This window comes from Neomonachus schauinslandi, chromosome 5, assembly GCF_002201575.2.
Source record: "Neomonachus schauinslandi chromosome 5, ASM220157v2, whole genome shotgun sequence".
NCBI lineage: Eukaryota > Metazoa > Chordata > Mammalia > Carnivora > Phocidae > Neomonachus > Neomonachus schauinslandi.
In genome coordinates, this window is record NC_058407.1 from 161,726,413 (window position 1) to 161,748,529 (window position 22,117).

General features: G+C 42.5%; 1 protein-coding gene across 2 annotated transcripts in view; it reads left to right on the forward strand.

Annotated features, from left to right (window-relative positions):
- The first annotated feature begins 155 nt into the window (after positions 1 to 155).
- LOC110589767 (S-adenosyl-L-methionine-dependent tRNA 4-demethylwyosine synthase TYW1) overlaps positions 156 to 22,117 on the forward strand; it is a 202,148-nt gene continuing 180,186 nt past the window's right edge. Inside the window, exons 1-7 of one of the 2 annotated variants that reach the window (XM_021700370.1) lie at positions 156 to 320; positions 1,181 to 1,311; positions 2,126 to 2,275; positions 8,360 to 8,461; positions 10,538 to 10,732; positions 12,217 to 12,438; positions 17,505 to 17,627. In XM_021700370.1, the coding sequence (XP_021556045.1) occupies positions 317 to 320; positions 1,181 to 1,311; positions 2,126 to 2,275; positions 8,360 to 8,461; positions 10,538 to 10,732; positions 12,217 to 12,438; positions 17,505 to 17,627 (927 nt within the window). In that variant the 5' untranslated portion in view covers positions 156 to 316. The remainder of the gene's footprint in view (positions 321 to 1,180; positions 1,312 to 2,125; positions 2,276 to 8,359; positions 8,462 to 10,537; positions 10,733 to 12,216; positions 12,439 to 17,504; positions 17,628 to 22,117) is intronic. The other variant, XM_044915126.1, reaches the window with a different exon arrangement.

Genomic DNA, 22,117 nt, shown 5'->3' on the forward strand with positions numbered 1-22,117 from the left:
AACCCTTAGCCGTGGGCGGTGCTTCCCTCGGGGCCCGCCCCTTCCCCTCTGAGCCAATCCGAGCGGGACTGGGAGGGCTTCGGTTTCCTCGCGCGGAGCTGTAGGCGGGGCTTCCCTCTGGACCCGCCCCTTCCCCCTCTGAGCCAATCCGACGGGGTGGCGAGTGGCATGGCTGCCGCCAGCGCTGCGTGCTCGGGGTATACTGATAGTGCTTCAAGCTAGTTGGGCGGTCTCCTGGTATCCGCGCCGGCCGCCAGGTTTTTCAGGTCTGCAGTCCTAGGGTCTGTCGGGCCGCAGGGCCTGGGCTCTGAGGAGAATGGGTAAGGGCCCCCCGGCGGGCAGAATTCGCGACGCGGGCGGAGAGAGGAACCCGTTTTTCTCAGACCCTCTCCCAGCGGAGTGGCGTCCTCGGGCCCGGTCCTTCAGATTGTTGTTCTTGTCGGCCCGGGACGGGAGCCGCTGACAGCAAGGGAGGACTGAACCTTGCTTTTGACCTGGCTTTTGCCTCGTGAGGCCAAGGATGAGTTCAGAAGGAACTATGCTTCTAACCTCAAGTAAAACGCAGAGAAAACTGCCCACTCTCTTTACCCACGTGTGCTGATGGCTTTTGGTTTTTTCCATGGTGGAGCAGCAACTGCAAAGCCCACTTTTGTCTTTTCCACAGTGGAGCAGCACCTGTACACCCCACTTTTTAGGCTTCGCCTTTTGAAATTGCCTCCAGGTTCGACATTTGAGGCCAGATCTATTCATATCTCACTCCAAAAAAATGGGGTGTGAGATCCGTTGAGAACCCTTTACAAGTAGCAGTGGGTCTTTAAAACTAGAAGAAAGGGAATAGTTTAGTACTTTTTAAAGCTTTTCTTATAGAGCACACAAAACAAAGCAAAATTCATAATTCCACATGAAGTATTTCAACTTCTCTTGCTTCCAAATGCTATATCCAAAGGAAGGTACAATTTTGTATATTTTCCTGCGTTAGCATTATCTTCACGATAATTTTATCATTACCACATGCAGCGGTGTATTATTTTTATTAGAGTTGATTTTTTATAGATTTCTTAGCTGGGTTCTTGAAAATGAAGATTGGTTTTATCTTATTTTTTATGCTTAAAATCAGGATGAGCAGCTTTATATATGTAGCTTTAAGTGAAATTACATGTATGTATCATTTTAAATTTAGATCCTTCTTTGGATACGTGGGACTTCTCATCACCTTTAATGTCATTATGGATGAACAGGTTTTACGTCTATTTGGGCTTTGCCTTTGGCATTAGCCTTTGGATTTGTTTCCAGATTGTCATCAGGAAGCAGGTAAGTGGAATTATTTTTTATAGGAGAGTGTTAAGATACTAGATTTATAGAGAGGTTAGAGTGCAGATTTTCTAAGGTTTTCAGAAAAGCTAAAAGGAACTTTCAGTCACTTTTATGTTTGGTCTCTAGACATTTTTTTTTAAATGCCTAAAGAATTTATTCTCGGTTTTTAGAGACTAAGTTATTATGGACTACGTTATTTATGTTTTCTTTGATGGGCTGTGGATGTCTCACTCTTAAGATACAGGAAGATTTTGTAATGAAAAATTAAACTTGTAAAAAACAATCGTATTAGCATCTTCAAAGGGCAGTTATCTTCTCTTTTCTTCCCACTAACTAAAGATCAGTAAATGAGTTCCTACTGTTATTCCACTAAAGCACATTGTGGATGAATGTATGTATAGTTTTGTCCTGGAGGAAGTAGGGATCTTTATAGTCTTAAGAAATCTGGGTCCAGGGGCGCCTGGGTGGCTCAGTCGTTAAGCGTCTGCCTTCGGCTCAGGTCATGATCTCAGGGTCCTGGGATCGAGCCCCGCATCAGGCTCCCTGCTTGGCGGGAAGCCTGCTTCTCCCTCTCCCACTCCCCCTGCTTGTGTTCCCTCTCTCACTGTGTCTCTCTCTGTCAAATAAATAAAATCTTAAAAAAAAAAAAAAATCTGGGTCCAGCCTTTAACGTACCTAATTATACCAAGGGGTTAATATTTGAGGAGTACACCAGAAAAATTAAGAGAATAGTAAAATAGGTCAGTATCTGTGCTGGTTTTTGTCCCAGTTGAAGATGGGAAAAGATTCAAACTTGATGAATTTTGTGCAGTTGTTTATCTTCAAGGACAAGAACTCACAGAAATCTGTTACAAAAGCAACTGGGGATTTGATGACAAATGGTTATATCCCTCTTCAAAAGAAGGAAGTCTTTGTGTCTGGAGTGAAAATTTTCTATGGTTCCCAGACTGGAACAGCAAAGGTAAGAACTTTATGTGATACTTTTCCTTGGGTTTCCTGATCTTTTAGAAGATCCCTTAAAAGTGTCCACTCACAGTGAATGGAATTGGTCTTCTGATTTTTTTTTCATCTTCTTTTTTCCCTTTCCCAGCTTACATTTTTCCTTTCTGGGGTGGTGGGTGGGTTTTTATTCCTTGTGCCCAATTCCAGCTAATTGGTGGTATCTGATGGTCACTGTCATGAAGGATCTTTGTTCTGGAGCTTGCTTCTGCCTCAGCGGAATGTAGAGTTCTAAGCCCGTTATTGATGGTGGTTGTAGAAGTAGGGGTGAGTGAAAAGAGAATGTCAGCAGTAGTGTCCATTGTGGGTCCTGACTTTCACAACTTCACACATCTACTTTATAAAACGTGTTTTGATTTAGTAGTGTTAAAAGTGTTAACAATAGACATTGAATACTGTTTAAAGTAGACATATGCTGCAGATGTATATGTTGCTGGCTACTTTGTTATGAAGGTCACAGCTATTTGGTGCTTTCTAGGAAAAGAGTCTAAGGTGAACATGGAAATGAAGTTTAAAAAAAATCAAGGTCAAGTTATTTTTGTATAGTACTAAACAGGGTTGTACTGCCCTCTTGTGGATATTTTGTAGAATAATATTTCATAGTTTTTCAGATCCGTGGTGCTTTGCTCCACTTCATAGTTGAAGGTCACTTGATACTAAGTTCAACTGTAAGCAACAGAGGTGGGAAACTGGAAGAAATGTAAAAAAGGCATCTGAGCAGCCAAAACAAAGTCCTTTTATGTTATTTATAAAAGATCTCATTCATAGCCTCTCTCATGTGTGTTTTTAATTTTTTCTAAAAGATCAAATCAACACTTGCAGACTGTAACAAATCCAGGCATGAGGAGGGTTCATAATGAAACGTACTCTCTAGTGAACCTCTTTTTAACTATTTCTTATTTTTGGTTCCTCTGACGGCTGTAATTTTAACCCGTGTGTGCTGTATTTCTAGATTATTAACGTTAATTATAAGTTACTGACTCCTTGTATTAATTGACACATTACTCAAATCTCAGTGGCTTTATTGTTGGCCACCTCTTTGTTAATATGGGTTAGATGACTCTCTTTAAAGCTGTGCCATTTGAATTTCCTTATTTTGCTTTCACACTGAATGGATTCATATTTGGCTGGGTAAGGGAGATTAGTTTTTCCTTACAACTTTGAAGGTGTCACTTCACTGTCAGGGCTAGTCTCCTCATTCCTTTGTAGATGACTTGATTTTTTTGTTTCTGGAAGCTTTTAGAATCATTTCTTTGTCCTTGATGTTTGGAACTTTTTTTTTTTTAAGGTTTTATTCAGTTACTTGACAGCACAAGCAGGGGGAGAGGGAGAAGCAGGCTCTCTGCTGAGCAAGGAGCCTGATGTGGGACTCAATCCCAGGACCCTGAGATCATGACCTGAGCCGAAGGCAGATGCTTAACCAACTGAGCCACCTAGGTGCCCTTATGTTGGGAACTTTTTTGAGATGGTGTCTGGATTGGCTCTTTTTTTAGCTGTTGTGCTGGACACTTGGGCTCTTTTGAACATTTGTGAGCATTTCTGCTGATTTCTTGGGCAATTTTTTTCCCTTTCCATTTTCTCTTTTTTTCTTCCTGGGACTCTTGTTAGTTGGATGTTAGAGCTTTTGGATGGCTTCTTTGTCTTAAATCCATCCTCTCTTTTTGTAACTTTGTCTTTCTATTCTGGATTGTGGGATTTCAATTCTAAACCTTCTTTTTTGAATGTTTTATTTTGGCTATTATGTTTTTAGTTGCAAAAACATCACTTTTTTCAGTTTTTATATTATTTTGTTAGTTATTTAAGAATATATCTTAGTAGGGGCACCTAGGTGGCTCAGTCGGTTAAGCGTCTGCCTTTGGCTCAGGTCATGATCTCAGGGTCCTGGGATCGAGTCCTGCATTGGACTCCCTTGCTTAGCAGGGAGCCTGCTTCTCTCTCTCTCTCTGCCTCTCCCCCGGCTTGTGCTCTCTCTCTCTCTCTCAAATAAATAACATCTTAAAAAAAAAAAGAATATATCTCACTGAATTTGTTTTTCTGTTCCCTGATTTATCTGCTTTCTCACTTTTTCTGTTGCTACTATTTCTCCTTCCTGCTGATTGTTCTTATATTCTTAGTGATCCATGGTTTTCTATTAATATTTAGGACCGAATGATGGGGTAGCTATTGTGGATTTTCTCTGTTACAGTGTGCACAGATTTGTGTTCTCTAATTATAAATTTTCTGTGCTCGATGGGTCAGGGCATGCCATATTACCAAATGTTCTGTGCACGGTGGGTCAGGGCATGCCATGTTACCTATTGACCCCATATCTCCCTCTTAACTACCACCTCAATTTTTTTCCTTTCCTTTCCTTTCTTTCTTTCTTTTTCTTCTTTCATTCTTTCTTTTTTTAGAATAAAGCTCCTTGAACGTGTCTGTGCCACTCTCCAAATCTCCAGTTTCCCTACTTCTGTTTTCCTTGGGCCACTCTTGTGTGGCTTGCATGCCCCGAGTGTTCCCAGTGACTTCCATGTTGCTAATTAATTCTCACTCTTCATCTTCCTTGACACTGTTCTCTAGGTCATGCTCCTACTCGGCCAAGGCTAGTCTTCCTCACTGTCATTTGCAGATTTCTCCTCATCTTCTTGGCCTCGAAAGATTGAGTGTCCCAAGGCACAGTCCTTGTCTTTATTTGCACTCACTCTAAGTGATCTTGTTATCTAGAGCAATTTGGCAAACTTTTTCTATAAAGGGCAAGGTATTTTATTTTATATACTGTGTTTTTAGGTTTGTAGTTTTTGTGAGCCATACAGTCTTGTCGCAGCTACTTAGCTCTGCGGCTGTGGTGTGGAAGTAGCCACAGACCATGGGTAAATAAGTGGCATGACTGGGTCCCAGGAACTTTTATGTACCGAAACAAATGGAGGGCTGGATTTGACCCGCAGGCCTTGGTTTGTATTCAGTGGTGGCCTCCCAATATGTTTTTTTTTTTTTAATTTTTTTTAAAGATTTTATTTATTTATTTGACAGAGAGAGACACAGTGAGAGAGGAGCACAGGCAGGGGGAGTGGGAGAGGGAGAGGCAGGCTTCCCGCTGAGCGGGGAGCCCGACGCGGGGCTCGATCCCAGGACCCTGGGACCATGACCTGAGCCGAAGGCAGACGCTTAACGACTGAGCCACCCAGGCGCCCCCCCCAATATGTTTTTAATCTGAACTGTTCCCCTCAACTCCAGACTCTCATATCCAGTGGCCTATCGTAGATCTTCATGTGATGTCTGGTAGGCATCTCAAAATTAGTACGCTCCAACTGAACTCCCCTTTTTTTTGCCTAGACCTTTTCCACTTAGAATCTTTACCATTTCAGTAAATGGCAACTTTATCTTTCCAGTTGCCTAGGTAAAAAAAAAAGAAACCCTTTGAATTCTTTTTCCTACTACCCCCATGCCATTTTTAGCAAATGCTGTTTGTTCTACTTTCAAAATGGATCCAGGTGCCAGTCACTTCTCTGCACCCTGGCTCACGGCACCCTCTGCTTTTGTCTGGATCACAGCAGTCACCTCACTGCCGGTCAGTCCCCTTCATTCAGCGCTGCTCGGCCCGTCCTCTGGCTTCAGTGTCCTCTCAGCTCAGGAGCCACAGGGACTTGGAAAACTTAAGTGAAATCACGTTCCCTTCAGCTTAAAAACCCAGCAATGACCTCCTCATTCACTTAGAGTAAATCACAGTGACCTCACAGTGGCCAGGAGGCCTTCACGTCTGGTTCTCCACTATCTCTTTTACCTCTCGTCCTTGGTCCCCACGTCTCCAGTCTTTTTAAATTTTTTTATTTTTTTATTTATTTGTCAGAGAGAGAGCACAAGCAGAGAGAGCTGCAGGCAGAGGCAGAGGGAGAAGCAGGCTCCCCACTGAGCAGGGACCCCCGATGTGGGGCTCAATCCCAGGACCCTGGGATCATGACCTGAGCCGAAGGCAGACGCTTAACCGACTGAGCCACCCAGGCGCCCCCCCACGTCTCCAGTCTTACTAACCTCCTTGCCAAGCCTGCTCCCTCCTTTGGGCCTTTTCACTTACATGTTGTTCTGCTTGGGGTATCCTCATGGCTTGTCTCGCATGTCCTTCAGGTTTGGCTCAAGTCTATCTTTGAGGCCTCTTATACCAAATACTTGTCATTTTTCCACACTGGCTCTCCAGTTGTGACATGAACTACCCAGAGTTTTTGTCAGACTCCTCAGGTATAAGGACCCAGTCTGCACGACTGTCTCTGCTTCAGACGCCAGTCACTAGTCCCAGGGGCCACTTGTACTTGTGACCAGACCAGCTATAAACTTGATACCACAGTCCTCTCCTTAGGTTCGATCATTTCCTAGAAGGATTCGCAGAATCAGGAAATTGCCCAACTAACTATGCTTCCTGGTTTATTAGAAAGGATACAAGGCAGGAGCGCCTGGGTGGCTTAGTCGTTGAGCGTCTGCCTTCGGCTCAGGTCATGATCCCGGGGTCCTGGGATTGAGCCCCGCGTCGGGCTCCCTGCTCAGCGGGAAGCCTGCTTCTTCCTCTCCCACTCCCCCTGCCTGTGTTCCCTCTCTCGCTGTGTTTCTCTGTCAAATAGATAAAATCTTTAAAAAAAAAAAAAAAAAAAGAAAGGATACAAGGCAGAAACAGACAAATGGCAGACACGCATACGGCAAGGTCTGGTGGTGAGGGGTGGCTTGGAGCTTCCGTGCCCTCTCTCTACCCACCACTTCCTCAGCACATCAGTGTGTTCACCAAACCAGAAACGCCGAGTCCTGTCATTTAGGGGTTTTAGTGGACATTTTAAATCATTGGCCATGGATGATTGAACTCACTGGGAGCAATGGTGCTGAAAGTTCTAAACCTTTAATCACATAATTGGTTTTGTGGTGACCGTCCCCCATCCTGAAGCTACCTGGGGCCCACCTCCCCATGAGTTATTTCATTAGCTTACCAAAGTCGGTAAGTTCCAAGGGTTTTAGAAGCTTTGTGCCAGGAACTAGGGAGAAAGACTAAATATTTATTTATTTTTTAATCTTATACACCTGTCCTGACCCTCCCTGTTTAAGATAAAACTGTCCCCAGACCTATCCCTACCTGTGTTCTTACCCCTTATCCTGATTTATTTTCTTCCATAGCACATCATCTGATTAACTATGTCTTTTCTCATTTCCACGTTTGCTCTGTCTCTGCCCATTAGAACATAAGCTCCTGAAGCAGAGACTGTGTGTGTCTTGTTCACTGTTGTGTAATATTGCCCAGAACTGAGACTGGCCTAGTAGATGCCCAGTAAAGTAATAGATGCTTGGTAGGCTTAGCTTTCATCCTGGGAGATGGGGAACCAAGTGTAAGACTACTAAGCGAAAAGTAGGAAGACGTTTTTTCAGAGTGCCTAGAAGTTAGCCATGGGGCCAGAAGTGTTAGCTTTCCCCAAACGTTTGGTTCATTTTGTCTGGAGAAGAGCTAGCGGGTGTTTTGTCTGGGGGTAAAGGGCACATGCTGCCCAGGCTTGGTGTGCACTTGTCCTGTATACAGATTGTCTGCTGATTGGTTTTTCTCTGCCCCAGGTTTTCCTCACAGCTTCACTGTAGTGGCTGCTTCTGCGCCCAGAACCTCTCTAGGGTTTTGTCAGGCATATAGACTCTCCCCTAGGGCTTTTCCTCCCCGTCAACCTGCTTCTGTTTGCTTTCTGTCTTCCAGAAATGTGTCGCATTTCTCATATATCACATTCTCTTTCCTCTTCAGTATTTCTTATCACCTATATGTTTATTCTAGTGGGGCAAGGCAGCTGGAATGTCAAAAAGCCAATTTAGATGTAGTCCCGCATACGTACTTACAGAGTGAGAACAGCACAGTTGAATGATTGATCTCTATAAAGATGCTTGAGAAAATGGAAAAAGTGGGAATAGGTATTTGTGTTTATGATGATAAGTGTCAGTCAGTGAAAAAGTTTTCCATGATAAATGCTTTATTCCTTTGCCAACAAGAGTAAATGAAGACTGTATTTTGCTTATTTAGCTTATTGAAGACTTCGTGATTTTTTTTTTCTATTAGGGATTTGCAACAAGTCTTGCTGAAGCAGTTACCTCCCTAGATCTCCCCGTGGCTGTTATTAATCTGAAAGAATATGATCCAGATGATCATCTAGTAGAGGAGGTTGGTAATTATGTTATTTTTTTCTTCAGTCCAAACTCTCAAATGTAATTGACCTCCTGCATTCTGGGATAAATAGAATCTTCAGAATAAATTTGATTTTCATGCTAAGGAGTTTTCAGTTGGTTGCGTTTTCAGTGTCAGTCAGAGGTGTTGAATATGTGGTGTGGGACCTGCCCCTCTGGTGTGTAGTCTTTCCTGCGGCAGGGGTAAGGGTGGGAAAGGTTGGGTGGTTTGAAGTTCCCTCCTCCCTCCTGCTACGGATCTCATAATCAAGTAAGGGTGATGGATGGCAGTGTGCTGAGCCTATGAACCATGTATGAGCTGACTGAGAGGTCAGGAGCCACTTGGGTAGCAGAGAGAATATGGGTTTTGGAGTTAGAGAAATCTCTTACTGCCTGTGTGACCTCTGTGCATTACTTAAGATTTACATGGGTTTAATTTCTTCAGAGAAATCCCTCTCCTTCTCCTAGCTGTACTCAGGGGAGTTTGCCTTATAGTAGGGGTTCTCAGGGTGTGGTCCTTGAACTTACAATATCAGCATCTCCTGGGAACTTGTTAGAAAGGTGCTCCAGATGATTCTGAAGCACATAGAGCAGGGGTTGACAAATTTCTTTTGTAAAGGGCCAGATAGTGAATATTAGCTTTGTGTGGTCATAGGCAACATGTAAATGAACGAGTGTGGCTGTGTTTCAATAACACCTTGTTTAAAAAAACAAAACAAAACAGGCAGTGAGCTGGACTGGGCCTGTGGAACATAGTTTGCCAGCCCCTTCTTAATGGATAACCCAGCTGTAACTGTCCATTTCTTTCTCCCATAAGAGAATAGTGGAGTGCAAGTGAGTGTACTTGAATCTGCTCAGAATTACTTGTGAAAAATTATTAGCAACCTTTGAGTCTTTATTATTAATAATGGATTGCTTATAACTTATCTCATGACTTAGAATTTTTTTAATTTTTATTTAATTTATTTATTTATTTTTAAAGATTTTATTTATTTATTTGAGAGAGAGAGAATGAGAGAGAGAGAACACATGAGAGGGGATAGGGTCAGAGGACGAAGCAGACTCCCTGCCGAGCAGGGAGCCCGATGCGGGACTCGATCCAGGGACTCCAGGATCATGACCTGAGCCGAAGGCAGTCGCTTAACCAACCGAGCCACCCAGGCGCCCAGAATTTTTTTTTTTTTAAGATTTTATTTATTTATTTGATAGAGAGAGACACAGCAAGAGAGGGAATACAAGTAGGGGGAGTGGGAGAGGGAGAAGCAGGCTTCCCACTGAGCAGGGAGCCCGATGTGGGGCTTGATCCCAGGACCCTGGGATCATGACCTGAGCCGAAGGTAGACGTTCAATGACTGAGCCACCCAGGAGCCCTTATGACTTAGAATTTTTAAAGTGCATTCAAGCAGATGGAATACCATGGCTACCAGGTCCGGGGGGTATTTTCTTTCCTCTTGTAGACAGTGGTACCAAGTGTTAATAAGTTACTTTACATTTAAAAAGTTTTGTTGTTTTAGTTTTTTAGGTAATTTTAAAGCTCTCTTTCTGTGTTTCTTCCTGACTGATTTGGATTTTGTTTCCAATATGACAGTTGGAAATGATAGGAACTTACGGCTTGAGAATTGGAATGGAGTACATAGTTAGGGGCACCTGGGGGTATATTGGCAGGAGCCAGAGACTGGGTTTTCTCCCCATTCAAGGTGTCCTTGCTCTGTTTTCTTTTACTTTTGAAAATGAATAACGTTTTGAAAGCACCTTTGTTGTCTGAGGTTAGTACTGATGTGGATGTCAGCATTTTATTTTATTTTATTTTTTAAAGATTTTTAAAATTTGACAGATAGAAACAGCGAGAGAGGGAACACAAGCAAGGGGAGTGGGAGAGGGAGAAGCAGGTTTCCTGTGGAGCAGGGAGCCCGATGTGGGGCTCGATCCCAGGACCCTGGGATCATGACCTGAGCCGAAGGCAGACGCTTAACGACTGAACCATCCAGGTGCCCGATGTCAGCATTTTAAAAAGGGATTTTCTTTACTGATAAGTTGTTCTTGAATATTCTGAAATAATTACTTTCTCGGTTAGGTTACCAGTAAGAACGTTTGTGCCTTCGTGGTTGCTACATACACTGAAGGTCGACCCCCTGAAAGTGCAGAGTGGTTCTGCAAATGGCTGGAGGAAGCATCCAGTGATTTTCGATTTGGCAAAACTTACCTGAAGGGTATGAGGTACGCTGTATTTGGCCTGGGAAATTCTGCCTATGCGAGCCACTTCAACAAGGTAGGTATGTGTTGAATTATAGGGATAAATTCTCTATTATAATTAAAAAAAATTCACACACACACCCATTCACATGTGTATGTGAAATAGTCCCCGAACTTTGGTGTTTAATAATAAACTTCTTGTGTTATTTATTTATTTATTTGAGAGAGACATAGCAAGAGAGGGAACACAAACAGGGGGAGTGGGAGAGGGAGAAGCAGGCTTCCCGAGGAGCAGGGAGCCCGATGCGGGGCTCGATCCCAGGACCCTGGGATCATGACCTGAGCCGAAGGCAGACGCCCAACGACTGAGCCACCCAGGCGCCCCTGTGTTACTCTTTATAGTGGGGAATTGCTGCACACATGTTTCCAAGCTTGGGGTATAGCAAGTTCTCAAGTAAATTTTTATTGAATAAAATGCTTATACCTCCTATTGTCTAGTGTCATAGTGATCTGGATTCATGGCCATCACGTCCAGTCTGCTGTCCCCAGGCAGGACCTTGTGGATGAAAGATCACTGATTCTGGACTTTCTCAGCCACCTGTTCTGTTGTTGAACAGCCTTTATGGCTCAAACTAACAGTTGAGCTCATTGTCTTTTAATCATTAATTTTTAAAGGGAAATAGAAGAAAAACATTCACTGCCTTTTGTGTAATAAAACATTGTTTTGTTTTCCTAGATCTTTTTTCTAAATGAAGTTAACTTGGCTCCTTTTGCATTCTGTTCTCTATATTTTAAATAATAAAAATACAGAGCCTCTCTGTTTCTTGTGGTTTTAAACATTTACTAGAACTTTTGTATATGTACCTCTTCCCAAAATGGGCCCAGCCTGGCTCAGCTGTCTTTGGTAGAATGTGTATAAAGGTGAAAGTGGAGATCTTTCCATAAGATTTTCACTCAGTAGTTACATCAAGATGTGTATTTCTGCCCATATTTTCAAAGGAAGTAGACCCAAAAAATGGTACAATTCAGATATGTAAATGTTTTGTTTAATGCCTTGCCACTCAGAAAGCCTATTAAGTTTTTGAACTCTTCATTGTGCTTCTTGGTAATCCCTGTGCCTCAGCTTAACTGCTTCTTCTTGCAGTACATTAAAGTTCGGAATTGATGAAGTCTGAGTCTTGCCAAATGGGCTGCATTTGCCTTTTGTTATTAAAATGGGCTTTGCTACATTTTGGAACAAATTTATTTTGCTAATGAGTTATGTTATTCTGACCACAACTTAGAATAGTAGTTTTCAAAGTCTTTTTTAGGTAGTAATCCTTACCTTAGTAAAAGGGTTTGTCCCCTTGTTTAAAGAGTCTTTTGCAGGATCTTATCCGATGTAACCAATGTAGTGTTTGCAGGTTGCAGCTGGGCCTGGAGGGCCCGTTTAGGCCAAGTTCCCTCTTCCCAGCAGCAGCCAGTGATGGGGTCCCAGAGGAACTTGGGCCTTTTGCAGAGCAACCTCCCAGCCTGTGATTTAGAGGATTGTGTCTTAGCGCCTCTGTCTTCGTCTTGCAGGTTGGCAAGAATGTCGATAAGTGGCTCTGGATGCTTGGTGCTCATCGTGTGGCGACTAGAGGGGAGGGGGACTGTGACGTGGCTAAGAGCAAACATGGCAGCATCGAAGCAGACTTCAGAGCCTGGAAGACCAAGTTCCTTGCCCGGCTGCAGACACTTCAGAAAGGAGAGAAAAAGCCCTGTGACGGCAACTGCAAGAGAGGCCAGTGCGAGTCGTCCGCGGTATGGAGCCCCTGTGTCCGGGTCTCGCTGCTTTCCTCCTGTGTGTGGGGATGCTGGACCTTAACCTCTGCCCCGAGAAACGCCTTCCCTGGCTTCTGGTTAGAAGGAAGATCTGTGGCTCCCGTGGGGGCGTTTTAGATTGCGTGCGGCCTTCCGAGTGAAGCCAGCGTGGGCAGCATACTTTCCTGTTTCCCTGCTTTAATGGTTGCGTTGCCAGGGTAGCAGGCTTCTCCCGTAGTTGGAGGGTCGGAGGCAGAGGCCTGAGGTTACGTATGTCCTGTCTCCATATCCCCTAACCATGTCTTCCTCCCGACCTCTCTTACTGAACGACTCCTTATTAATTAGACTGGAAGGCTGCCCGTCATCCTAGATTCCTCTCTTTTTGTCCCTCACAGTCTTTTTTTTTTTTTTAAATTTTTAAATTTTTATTTTTAAGCATTTTATTTATTTATTTGAGAGAGAGAGACAGAGCGAGCAAGCAAGCAGGGGGAGAGGCAGAGGGAGAGGGAGAAGCAGGCTCCCCGCTGAGCAGGGAGCCTGATGCGGGGCTCAATCCCAGGGCCCTGAAATCATGACCTGAGCTGGAGGCAGATGCCCAACCATCTGAGCCACCCAGGTGCCCCTGTCCCTCACATTCTAAACATGTCTCTTTGGTCCTTGTTCAGGGACCCTCGTTCCTTGGAAGCTCATGTCACCCGACCATTTCATCACTGCTTGTCTTCACGGCTGTCCATCATCCTTTGGTCACCTGCTCACTTGTGTCATTCAGGAACCACTGTACTTGCTGACTCACTTTCTCTTCACCCTTGTTTCTGTTGTTACTTTTTGGGGCAAAGCCATCCGTGCAGGTGATTGATCCAGTGTCCTGGTCTGCCAGGTGCCTGGCCTTCACACCGCCAACAGCCATTGTCTTCGCTGACCTTGGCCTCTCACTTCCACGGTCACTTCTGAAATTTTATGTTTCCGTGACCTTGACTGATCTCTCTCAGGTGTCCTGCTTTAAAATTCTTTTGGTCCCATACCTTTTTCATTGGATAGTGAAAACTGATTACTTCACTTCTGTCCTTACCCAGTTTAGTTTTTATATTCATTCTTTTATAAACAATCTTCAATTGCCTTGCCTTCCAGTCCCTTTTCTAACCCAAATGGTCAAACCCCAAGCCAGGTTGAAACCTACCATTTGCCTTCCCATTTGCCTGCTGCTTGCTCTTTGACCCTGGATTCCTCACCACAGGCCCAGGTGTGCACTCAGGCGTGCCCAGCAGTGTCCAGCGTTCTTGTGTAAGTTCCCTTTCTCTCTCTCCAAGATCACTATTGAATACTCTTTCTCCCTGCTCCTTCCTCCAGCTATCTTAGGAAGCTGCCAGAAGTCTTGTATAGTGTCCTCCACCCCATCTACACATCCTCTCCATCTCTTATGCCGCAGGAGACCTCGGGTCTGAGTCCTGTCAAAGCCACTCTGCATGCTCTGGAATCAGGGGCTTTGTCTCTGTTTTCTGTGTCTCTCTCTCGGCCTTGGTAGTCTCTTCACCTCCACTAGATTGTTCTCTAAACTTACAAACATGCCCTGAAATCATCCTGTTCAAAGGAACAGGAAAAGCAAGGAAGAAACAAATGTTTCTTTTATTCTGTATGTTTCAGCTGCTGCTTCATTTTTCTGTTCTCTTTTCTAGCTAGTCTTTTTGCTGTGCTTATCTCCCCTCCCATTGGCCCTTAATATTTTTTTACACTGTTTAAAAAAGTTGAGGTAAAATTCATGTACGTCCGATTAACGGTTGTAAAGGATACAACCCAGTGGTGTTCAGTACACTCACAGTTCTGTGCAAGCACTGCTTATTTCAGAGTGCCCCTTTTATATGTGTTGGTACACTTGTTCATTTTTCAGACTGGTCACTTTCCAGCTGATCTGTGTTCATGTTTGCTGGTTTTTCTGCCTGCTCAAATCTACTGATACCCTCTAGTGAAATTTTTAGTTCGGTTATTAGACTTTTCAGATCAAGAATTTCTTTGTTTCCTTTCTCTAATTTCTGTCTCTGTGTGTTGATGTTCTCAATTTGTTGGGACATTGTTCTCCTGGTTTCCTTCAGCTCTTGGAGCATATTTAAGACCATTGACTTGAAGTCTTTATCTAGTAAGTCTTTATCTAGTAGGTCTGTGTTTCCTCAGGGATGGTTTCAGTTGATTTCTCACAACTGAAATAGGCCAGAAGTGAAGTAAGCAGTTTTCGCTATCCAATGATAGGCCTATCATGACCTGAGCCTAAGGCAGATGCTCAACCGACTGAGTCATCCAGGTGCCCCAAGTTTCCTTTTTCTTGATTCAGTGTTTACTTGGTTCTTTTAAACCTTTGTCAGAACTCTGGGAATTAGAGTTCAATCTGTTGGTTTTTACTTAAGTTTTGGTTGTTTCTATGGGAGAACGGGCCCTTTGAGTTATCTACTCTGCCATTTTTGCTGATATCAGCCTCGGGTCTTAACGTTTAAACAAACTTAAGTAAAAAAAAAATTTTTTTTAAATCAAAAGTAACACTTGTACATTTAAACCCTCAAATAGTGCTTCTAGGCTTATGATTAAAAACTGTACTTTCTTGCCTTATTCTAATTCTTATTTTCCCAGGGCAGTCATTCTCAATTCTAGCTTTTTCATCAGATATTTACCTCTATATTCCTAACTAATAGGCCCTTCTTGCTATTTCTTGATTTTTAAAACACTTCAGAATCTCTGTCTCACATAGACACACACACACAGTATCACTTCTCTCATTTTTCTTGGTACAGTTGTATCACACCTTCTGGCCAGACCCTGGCTTGTTGTGTCATAATTGTGACCGTGTACATGCTCCCATCTGTCCTGTGTTCTGTGGTATTCCGTGTTCATTCCTACACATGTATTTCCCTTAGATAGCGGCTGCATCTGCTTTGATTTCTCTATAACTATCACTAATTGATTCCAAAATTCTAGTGGAACTGAAAATTATTTTTCAGTGTTCTGTAGTTTTTATTGATTTCTTGGAGGCTTCTCATGAGTCTTTTCTCCTCCACGTCCTCGGAGGCGTGGCTGCTCTCCAAGACTTGGTGTGGGTGAAGTCCTTCCTTTGACTGGCTTCCTGGGTTGGATTCCCTGATTCTGGTATCTTCTATCTTCTTATTTCTTGGTTGGCTCTTGTTTTTGGAGCACATTCTCCAGTAGGTCTCTGAGAAGGGGTGTTTTGGAAGTAAATTTCCAGAATTTTTATATCTGCATGTCTTTATCCTGCCTTCATAGTTGATTGATGCTTCACTGAGTAAAGTTCTAGCTTGGAGTAATTTTTATTTTTTTTTTCCAGAAAATTGACAACATTGATCCCCTGTCTTCTAGTTAGAGTATTGCTTTTGGGAACTTCAGTTTAACTTGATACTGAATTTGTATTATAAGATCCTCTTCTGCTCCTCCCAGAAACTTTAGAAACGTTGAATAAAATCCCTTTATCTATTCTTTGCTCTGTTTTTTCCCCCAAATTTTCTGCCTATCTTTCTGTTTTCTCCTCTCACACAGGACATTTATTTCTAATTTATCTGTACATGAGAAATGCAGCCTCATGGGGTCCCAGCTTTGACTTTGGTCTTCTGAGATTTCTGAGACTTTAGTCTCTCCTCCCAGTATTGTCTCCTTGACTTAGCCTGCTCTTCCCTGGTCCTATCCAGCTGTCAGTTAGGTTCTCCAGAGTTCAGCAGATACTCTCAGCTCCATCTCTCGCTTATCTCTTAGGATTCCCTTTTTAGTTCATATTTGTCCTCTTTGAATTAGTAATATGTTTGCCAACTCAGTGATACATTTAAAATTATGCTATTAAAATATTCTGTTATTCAGTGTTATTTTCCATAGGAGGGGTATTCAGTATCCTCTGCTCTGCAGCTGGGAGCAGAAATCCCAGGTCATGCTCACCCACTCTGGTTTGGCTCTCTGCCCCACAGTGCTGCTCTTTCCTAGGTCCCAGGACATCGTGTTGTCAAGCCCCATGGACATTTCTCTGTCTTCATTTTACTTGCCCTCTCAATAGTATTCGATACCGCTCCTTCTTTGAATCACTCTCTTCTCTTGACTTTCACGATACTATTCTCATGGTTTTCTTCCTTTTTCACTTGGGATCATCCACCCTTAACTAACCTCTACATGGTGGAAAGATTCAGGGCTTGGTGAGAGGTTCTTTTCTTTGTTGATACTTTTTTCCTGGATGGGCTTATCTAGTTTCATGGCCTTAAGTTCTGTCTATATGCTAGTCATTCCCAGGTTTATATTTCCAGCTCTGAAGTTTATCCTGAATTTTGTTCTCTTCTGTGCATCCTCTTTAAAATCTCTGCTTGGATGTCTCAGGCATCTCATGCTTTACAAATTCAAAATGGAGCTTTTCATTTCCATTCTCTTGGTCTGTTTCTCCCCAAATCTTTCTCATCTCAGTAAACAGCACCACCATCTCAGTTACTTAAAAAAGAAACTTGAGGGGCGCCTGGGTGGCTCAGTTGTTAAGCGTCTGCCTTCGGCTCAGGTCATGATCCCAGGGTCCTGGGATCGAGCTCTGCATTGGGCTCCCTGCTCAGCGGGAAGCCTGGTTCTCCCTCTCCCACTCCCCCTGCTTGTGTTCCCTCTCTCGCTGTATCTGTCGCTATCAAATGAATAAATAAAACCTTAAAAAAAAATTATTAAAAAAAGAAGAAACTTGAGAGCCATGCTTAATTCCTTCCTTTTCCTTATTGCTTCATTTAGTTCCTCACTAAACCTGGTTGGCTCTGTGTCTCAAACAGAGGTCAGGAAACTTTTTCTGTTGGGTCAGTTGGTACATATTCCATCTTTGTGGGTCATATGGTTTCTGTTGGAACTATTAATTCTGCCACTGTATCACAAAAGTAGCTACAGATGATCTGCCAGTGATGGTTGCCTTTAGATTTGGCCTGAGGCTGGCTGCACTTGGCTTGTGGGCCATAGTTTGCTGATCTCTAGCCTGAAATATCTCAAATCTATCCAGTGAACTCACAATTTGGGAGGTTTGCTACTTTGAACAATGTGTTTCTGAAACATTGATGTTCCAGGAGGAAGAGCCCTTTGAGAGCACCAGTGAGGAAGAGTCTGGTACTGAAGACCATCAGAATCTAAATTCTGTTGTTGATGTTGAGGACCTTGGCAAAATTATGAATTATGTGAAGAAAGAAAAGGTACTGTAACTGGGAAGGAGTGGACTTGGATCCTGCAGTTAGCTAACATCTCTTGCATTCTGTATTGGTGTGTGGTCCACCTGAGCTCATTAGGCAGTCTTATTTCTTTGCCTCCATCTTGAGAGTGTTATATTTCTTTGCCATTTTTTAACAATTTGTTAAAAATTTTAGTTTAAATTCTTTTAGAGAGAGAGAGTGCGAGCAGGGGAGGGGGGAGAGGATGGGCAGAGAGAGAGAGGATCTCAAGCAGGCTCCACACCCAGGGCAGAGCCTGACGCAGGGCTGGATCTCAGGACCCTGAGATCATGACCTGAGCCTAAATCAAGAGTTGGATGCTTAACTAGCTGCTGCCCCACTTCTTTGCCATTTTTACGTGAGCTTCGATAGGACATGATAGGCAGATTTTAGGGCAGGAACTGAGGAAAGGGTAGATGGTTAGAGGGGCTTCATTCAATATTGTGGCTGAAGAGGTGGGATGAAGAGACTGAGTGTGTTGAGATTCCAAGTGGAACTCTCTTAAAGTTGCTTCCTGTCATACAGACTGAGTGGTGTTGGGCTTAGGGACAGCTCCTTGGTTTGTAGGTGCTGAGATCAGCATAGGAGGCTCTAGGAATCTAGGAGATGTTAGTTTGGGTTGTCATTGTCACTGTGAGATGGGTGTGAGAATGTATAGTGTGGTAGGATTTTACACAGATTCCAGTGATCTGAAATTAAAATAGTCTAATATACACAATAGCATAAAAGTATATAGACTCAATTTATGTATGAGTTTTGGGAAATGAGAATATCCTACTAAAAATGTACCAAGTGCATAAGTTTTAGAAACAAAAGAAGTAAAACTATGGAAGAATCCAAGAAAATCAATGATAAAATTAACACAAACTCAAATGAAAGAAATCAGTAAGGTAGCAGGATATAGTAATATATTTCCAAACAATAACCAGTTAGAAGCCATAGTGGAAGAGAAGACCCCCCTCTACAGCAGCTATATAAAAGATAAGTAAGTATGTAGAAATAAATTTAAAAAGAAATATCCTGAAATCTCTGTGATGAAAACTGAAAACATTCCTGAAAGATCTAAAAATGTCTTGAACAGACAGACATACCTCTTGTTTTTAGATATGGTGACTCAGTGTTCTAAAGATGCCGATTCTCTTTAATACATAAATCTGATAAAATCCCATTAAAAGTTTCAATAACCTTTTTTTTTTTTTTCCTGGAGCCACACTCATTGATTCATATGGAAAAATAAACATGCGAGAATGGTTAGGAAAGCCTTGATACAGTAATAAGAAAGACTAGTCCTACTAGATATTAAAACTTACTATAAGGCATCTGTAATTAAAAGTGTTTTGGCTCCTTTTGAGACAGATCGATGCAACAGAATAAAATTTCAGGAATAGACCCAAAAACATATGGGAATTTTGTATATAATAAATGTGGTATCTCTTTTCCCTGGGGGGGGGAAATATACTTTTAAGATAGGTGATGTTGGCAACTAGATAGCTACCTGTGAAAATTTAAAATTGGCTTTGCCAATTTGTCAGAATAAACTCCACTGGGTCAGAGATCTCAATGTTGAAAAAAATTTATAAATAACAGAGTTAGATGCATTATTTTATATCTTGGAGAAAGGTGTTCTGTGTGATTCAAAATCTAGAGGCAGTAAAAGATTGAATTTACCAATGGTTTTTAAAAAAGATTTGTGTGGTTATAAGCATATCAAAAGACAAATGATGAAGAGGGGGAAATATTTGCCCCTTATATAAAGAAGGAGTTAATTTTTCCACTCTACAAATTGCTCTTATAAGTTGAAAGAAAAAAGACCTAAGACCTAATGGAAAAAATTGTCCAAAACACCTAAGTAGGCAAGTCTCTAAAAAAACTCTACAAATAGACTTTAAGCATATGAAAAAATGCTCAAATTTACTCATAATGAAGGACATGCACATTAAAACTACACTGACATTTCTCACCTACCAAAATAGCAAAAGTTCAAAAACTGGACAGCATGCATAGCTGGTGAAGCTCTGGGAAAACAGGTACTCACACCTTGCTGCTGGGAGTCCAGAATGGTGTAACCTGTGTGGAGGGGCTTTTGGCAGTCTACCAAATTCTCGTGCATTTACCCATGATCCAGCAGGCCCAGTTGTGTGAATTTGCCTCGAAGGTACATCTTTACAAATACAAAACAGCAAACACACGAGGTTATGCTAAAAGCATACGTAGCAAACAACTGCCAGATATTGGTTGAAAAAAGCATGATATATCCACACTATATAGATATTGCTGTGCAGCTGTGAAAAATAATAAGGTACACGTGTGGGGGTGCTTGGGCGGCTCAGTCGATTAAGCATCTGAGTCTTGATCTCAGCTCAGGTCTTGATCTCGGTTGTAAGTTTGAACCCTGCCTTGGGCTCCGACTGGGCATGGAGCCTACTTAAAAAAAAAAAAAAAAAGGTGGATCCATGTGTGTTAATGTGATTTTCATGTGGTGTTGGATTTCATTTGGGAGTTGACCTGAACATAAGATTTTTTTAAAAAAATGTGTTTATTGTCATGGCACATTTGCAAATTTATAATTTGAGTGTGTATGTGTGTATAAATAGTATTTTGTAGCTGTGTTTACAGAAAGAACCTTTCATGTTCTTTTTTTTTTTTAAGATTTATTTATTTATTTGAGAGAGAGAGAGCATGAGCAGGAGGGGCAGAGGGAGGGGGGAGAGAATCTCAAGTAGACTCTGTGCTGGGTGTGGAGCCTGACATGGGGCTGACACGGGGTTTGCTTGATTTCATGATGGTGGGATCACGACCTAGGCCGAAACCAAGAGTTGGACGCTTAACGGACCATGCCACCCAGGTGCCCCAGAACCTTTCATGTTCTGACGCCAGCTAACACCCAGTTCAGTTCAAATGACCTGCTGTTCAGTTCCGATACTACCTGGAGTTAGCCTCAGACTCTGCACGTTTAGGTTATAGTCTTGCACAAGACTGCCTCTACTTCAGATGGCAGCTCTAAGTTGGGGGCCACCTGCACTTCTGAGCAACTGGTTATAAATTTGGGGGTCTCATGATCCCCTCTGTTTTGATAACTTGCTAGAATGACCCAGAACTCACTGACAGCACTTTACTCACAATGACAGTTTTAAAGGATACAAATTAGAAACAACCAGTGGAAAAGACACATAGGGCAAGGTCTGAGAGCAGAGGGGTGGGGAGGAGACTCAAGAGTTTATGTAGATCCAGGCTCATCATCCCCTCCCACCACACCGACTGTTCACTAAGGAGGAAGCTGTATTGAGCTTGAACATCCAGAACTTCTATTGGGATTTCATTGCATAGGAATGGCTGATTAGATCATTGGCTATGTGACTGAACTCATTCTCCAGCTGACCTCCCTCCCTGTTTCTTTCCCTGGAGATCCAGCTGGCCCAAAGTTGCATTGAATGGTTGGTTTTTCTGATGACCAGCCCCCATCCTGAAGCTATTTAGGGGCCCCACCTGAGTCACCTCATTTGCATAACAATGACCCTTCTGGCACTTAGAAAATGCCAAGGTTTTTTGAAGCTCCCTGCCAGGAACTGGGGACAAAGAACAGATGTATGCTTTGTGATGCCACCGGCCTAGAAACAAAGGTAGTGAGCACTCAGATCTTGTTTTGTGAATATCATTCTTCACTTAAAGGAACCAGGGCTTCTTAGAGAAATGACTGCTTCCAGGTTTGAGGAAGGGAGAGTAACAGATGGGCCTGGGACATCTTGTTGGGCAAGTAGATGCTCAGTGACTGATGGAGATATGTCAAAAGGACATAGGAACCAGCTTGAAGAATTTCCCACAGGCCAAATTTGGGACAATTTGAGCATGAAAAATGAACATAATGATTATATAATGAACGTAATGGATTCTGTTATATCAAATTAAAAAAAAAATCAATCCTTGTGCTACTCAACAAAGAGGAGGCACAAGAGAAAGTCTTTATAGAAGGTTTTCAGATAATAAATATAGAAGGCGTGATCGAATTAGAAAATCACTTTTTTTCAATCCCCAGTGTAATAATTGATTTAAGCAAGGATTGGGTGAAATGCCTTTGGGGAACACATAGTCACATAGTCTCAAAATATCATCCCAGAAACTAACCCACGTAGACGTGCCAAAAATAAATAAATCAGTGGGGGGAACATACCCTTTTAGATGTTTTGCTATTTACAATATCATCTGGGATGATATTTTGAGCTGAATTCAGCTTCATCATATGTATTAAAACAGCCTTGTGTCCCTCCTGATATGATGGGTATAGTAAGATGTATACAACATCATCTATATAGTTCTGTGTCAAAAATGTTTAGCCTGAATCTGATCATGGGGAAACAATCAGACAAATCCAGAATGTGGGACAGTCTTGGAGACAACTGGCTAGGCTCTAAAAAGAGTCCAATGTCTGGGGGGGTGCCTGGGTGGCTCAGTTGGTTAAGCGACTGCCTTCGGCTCAG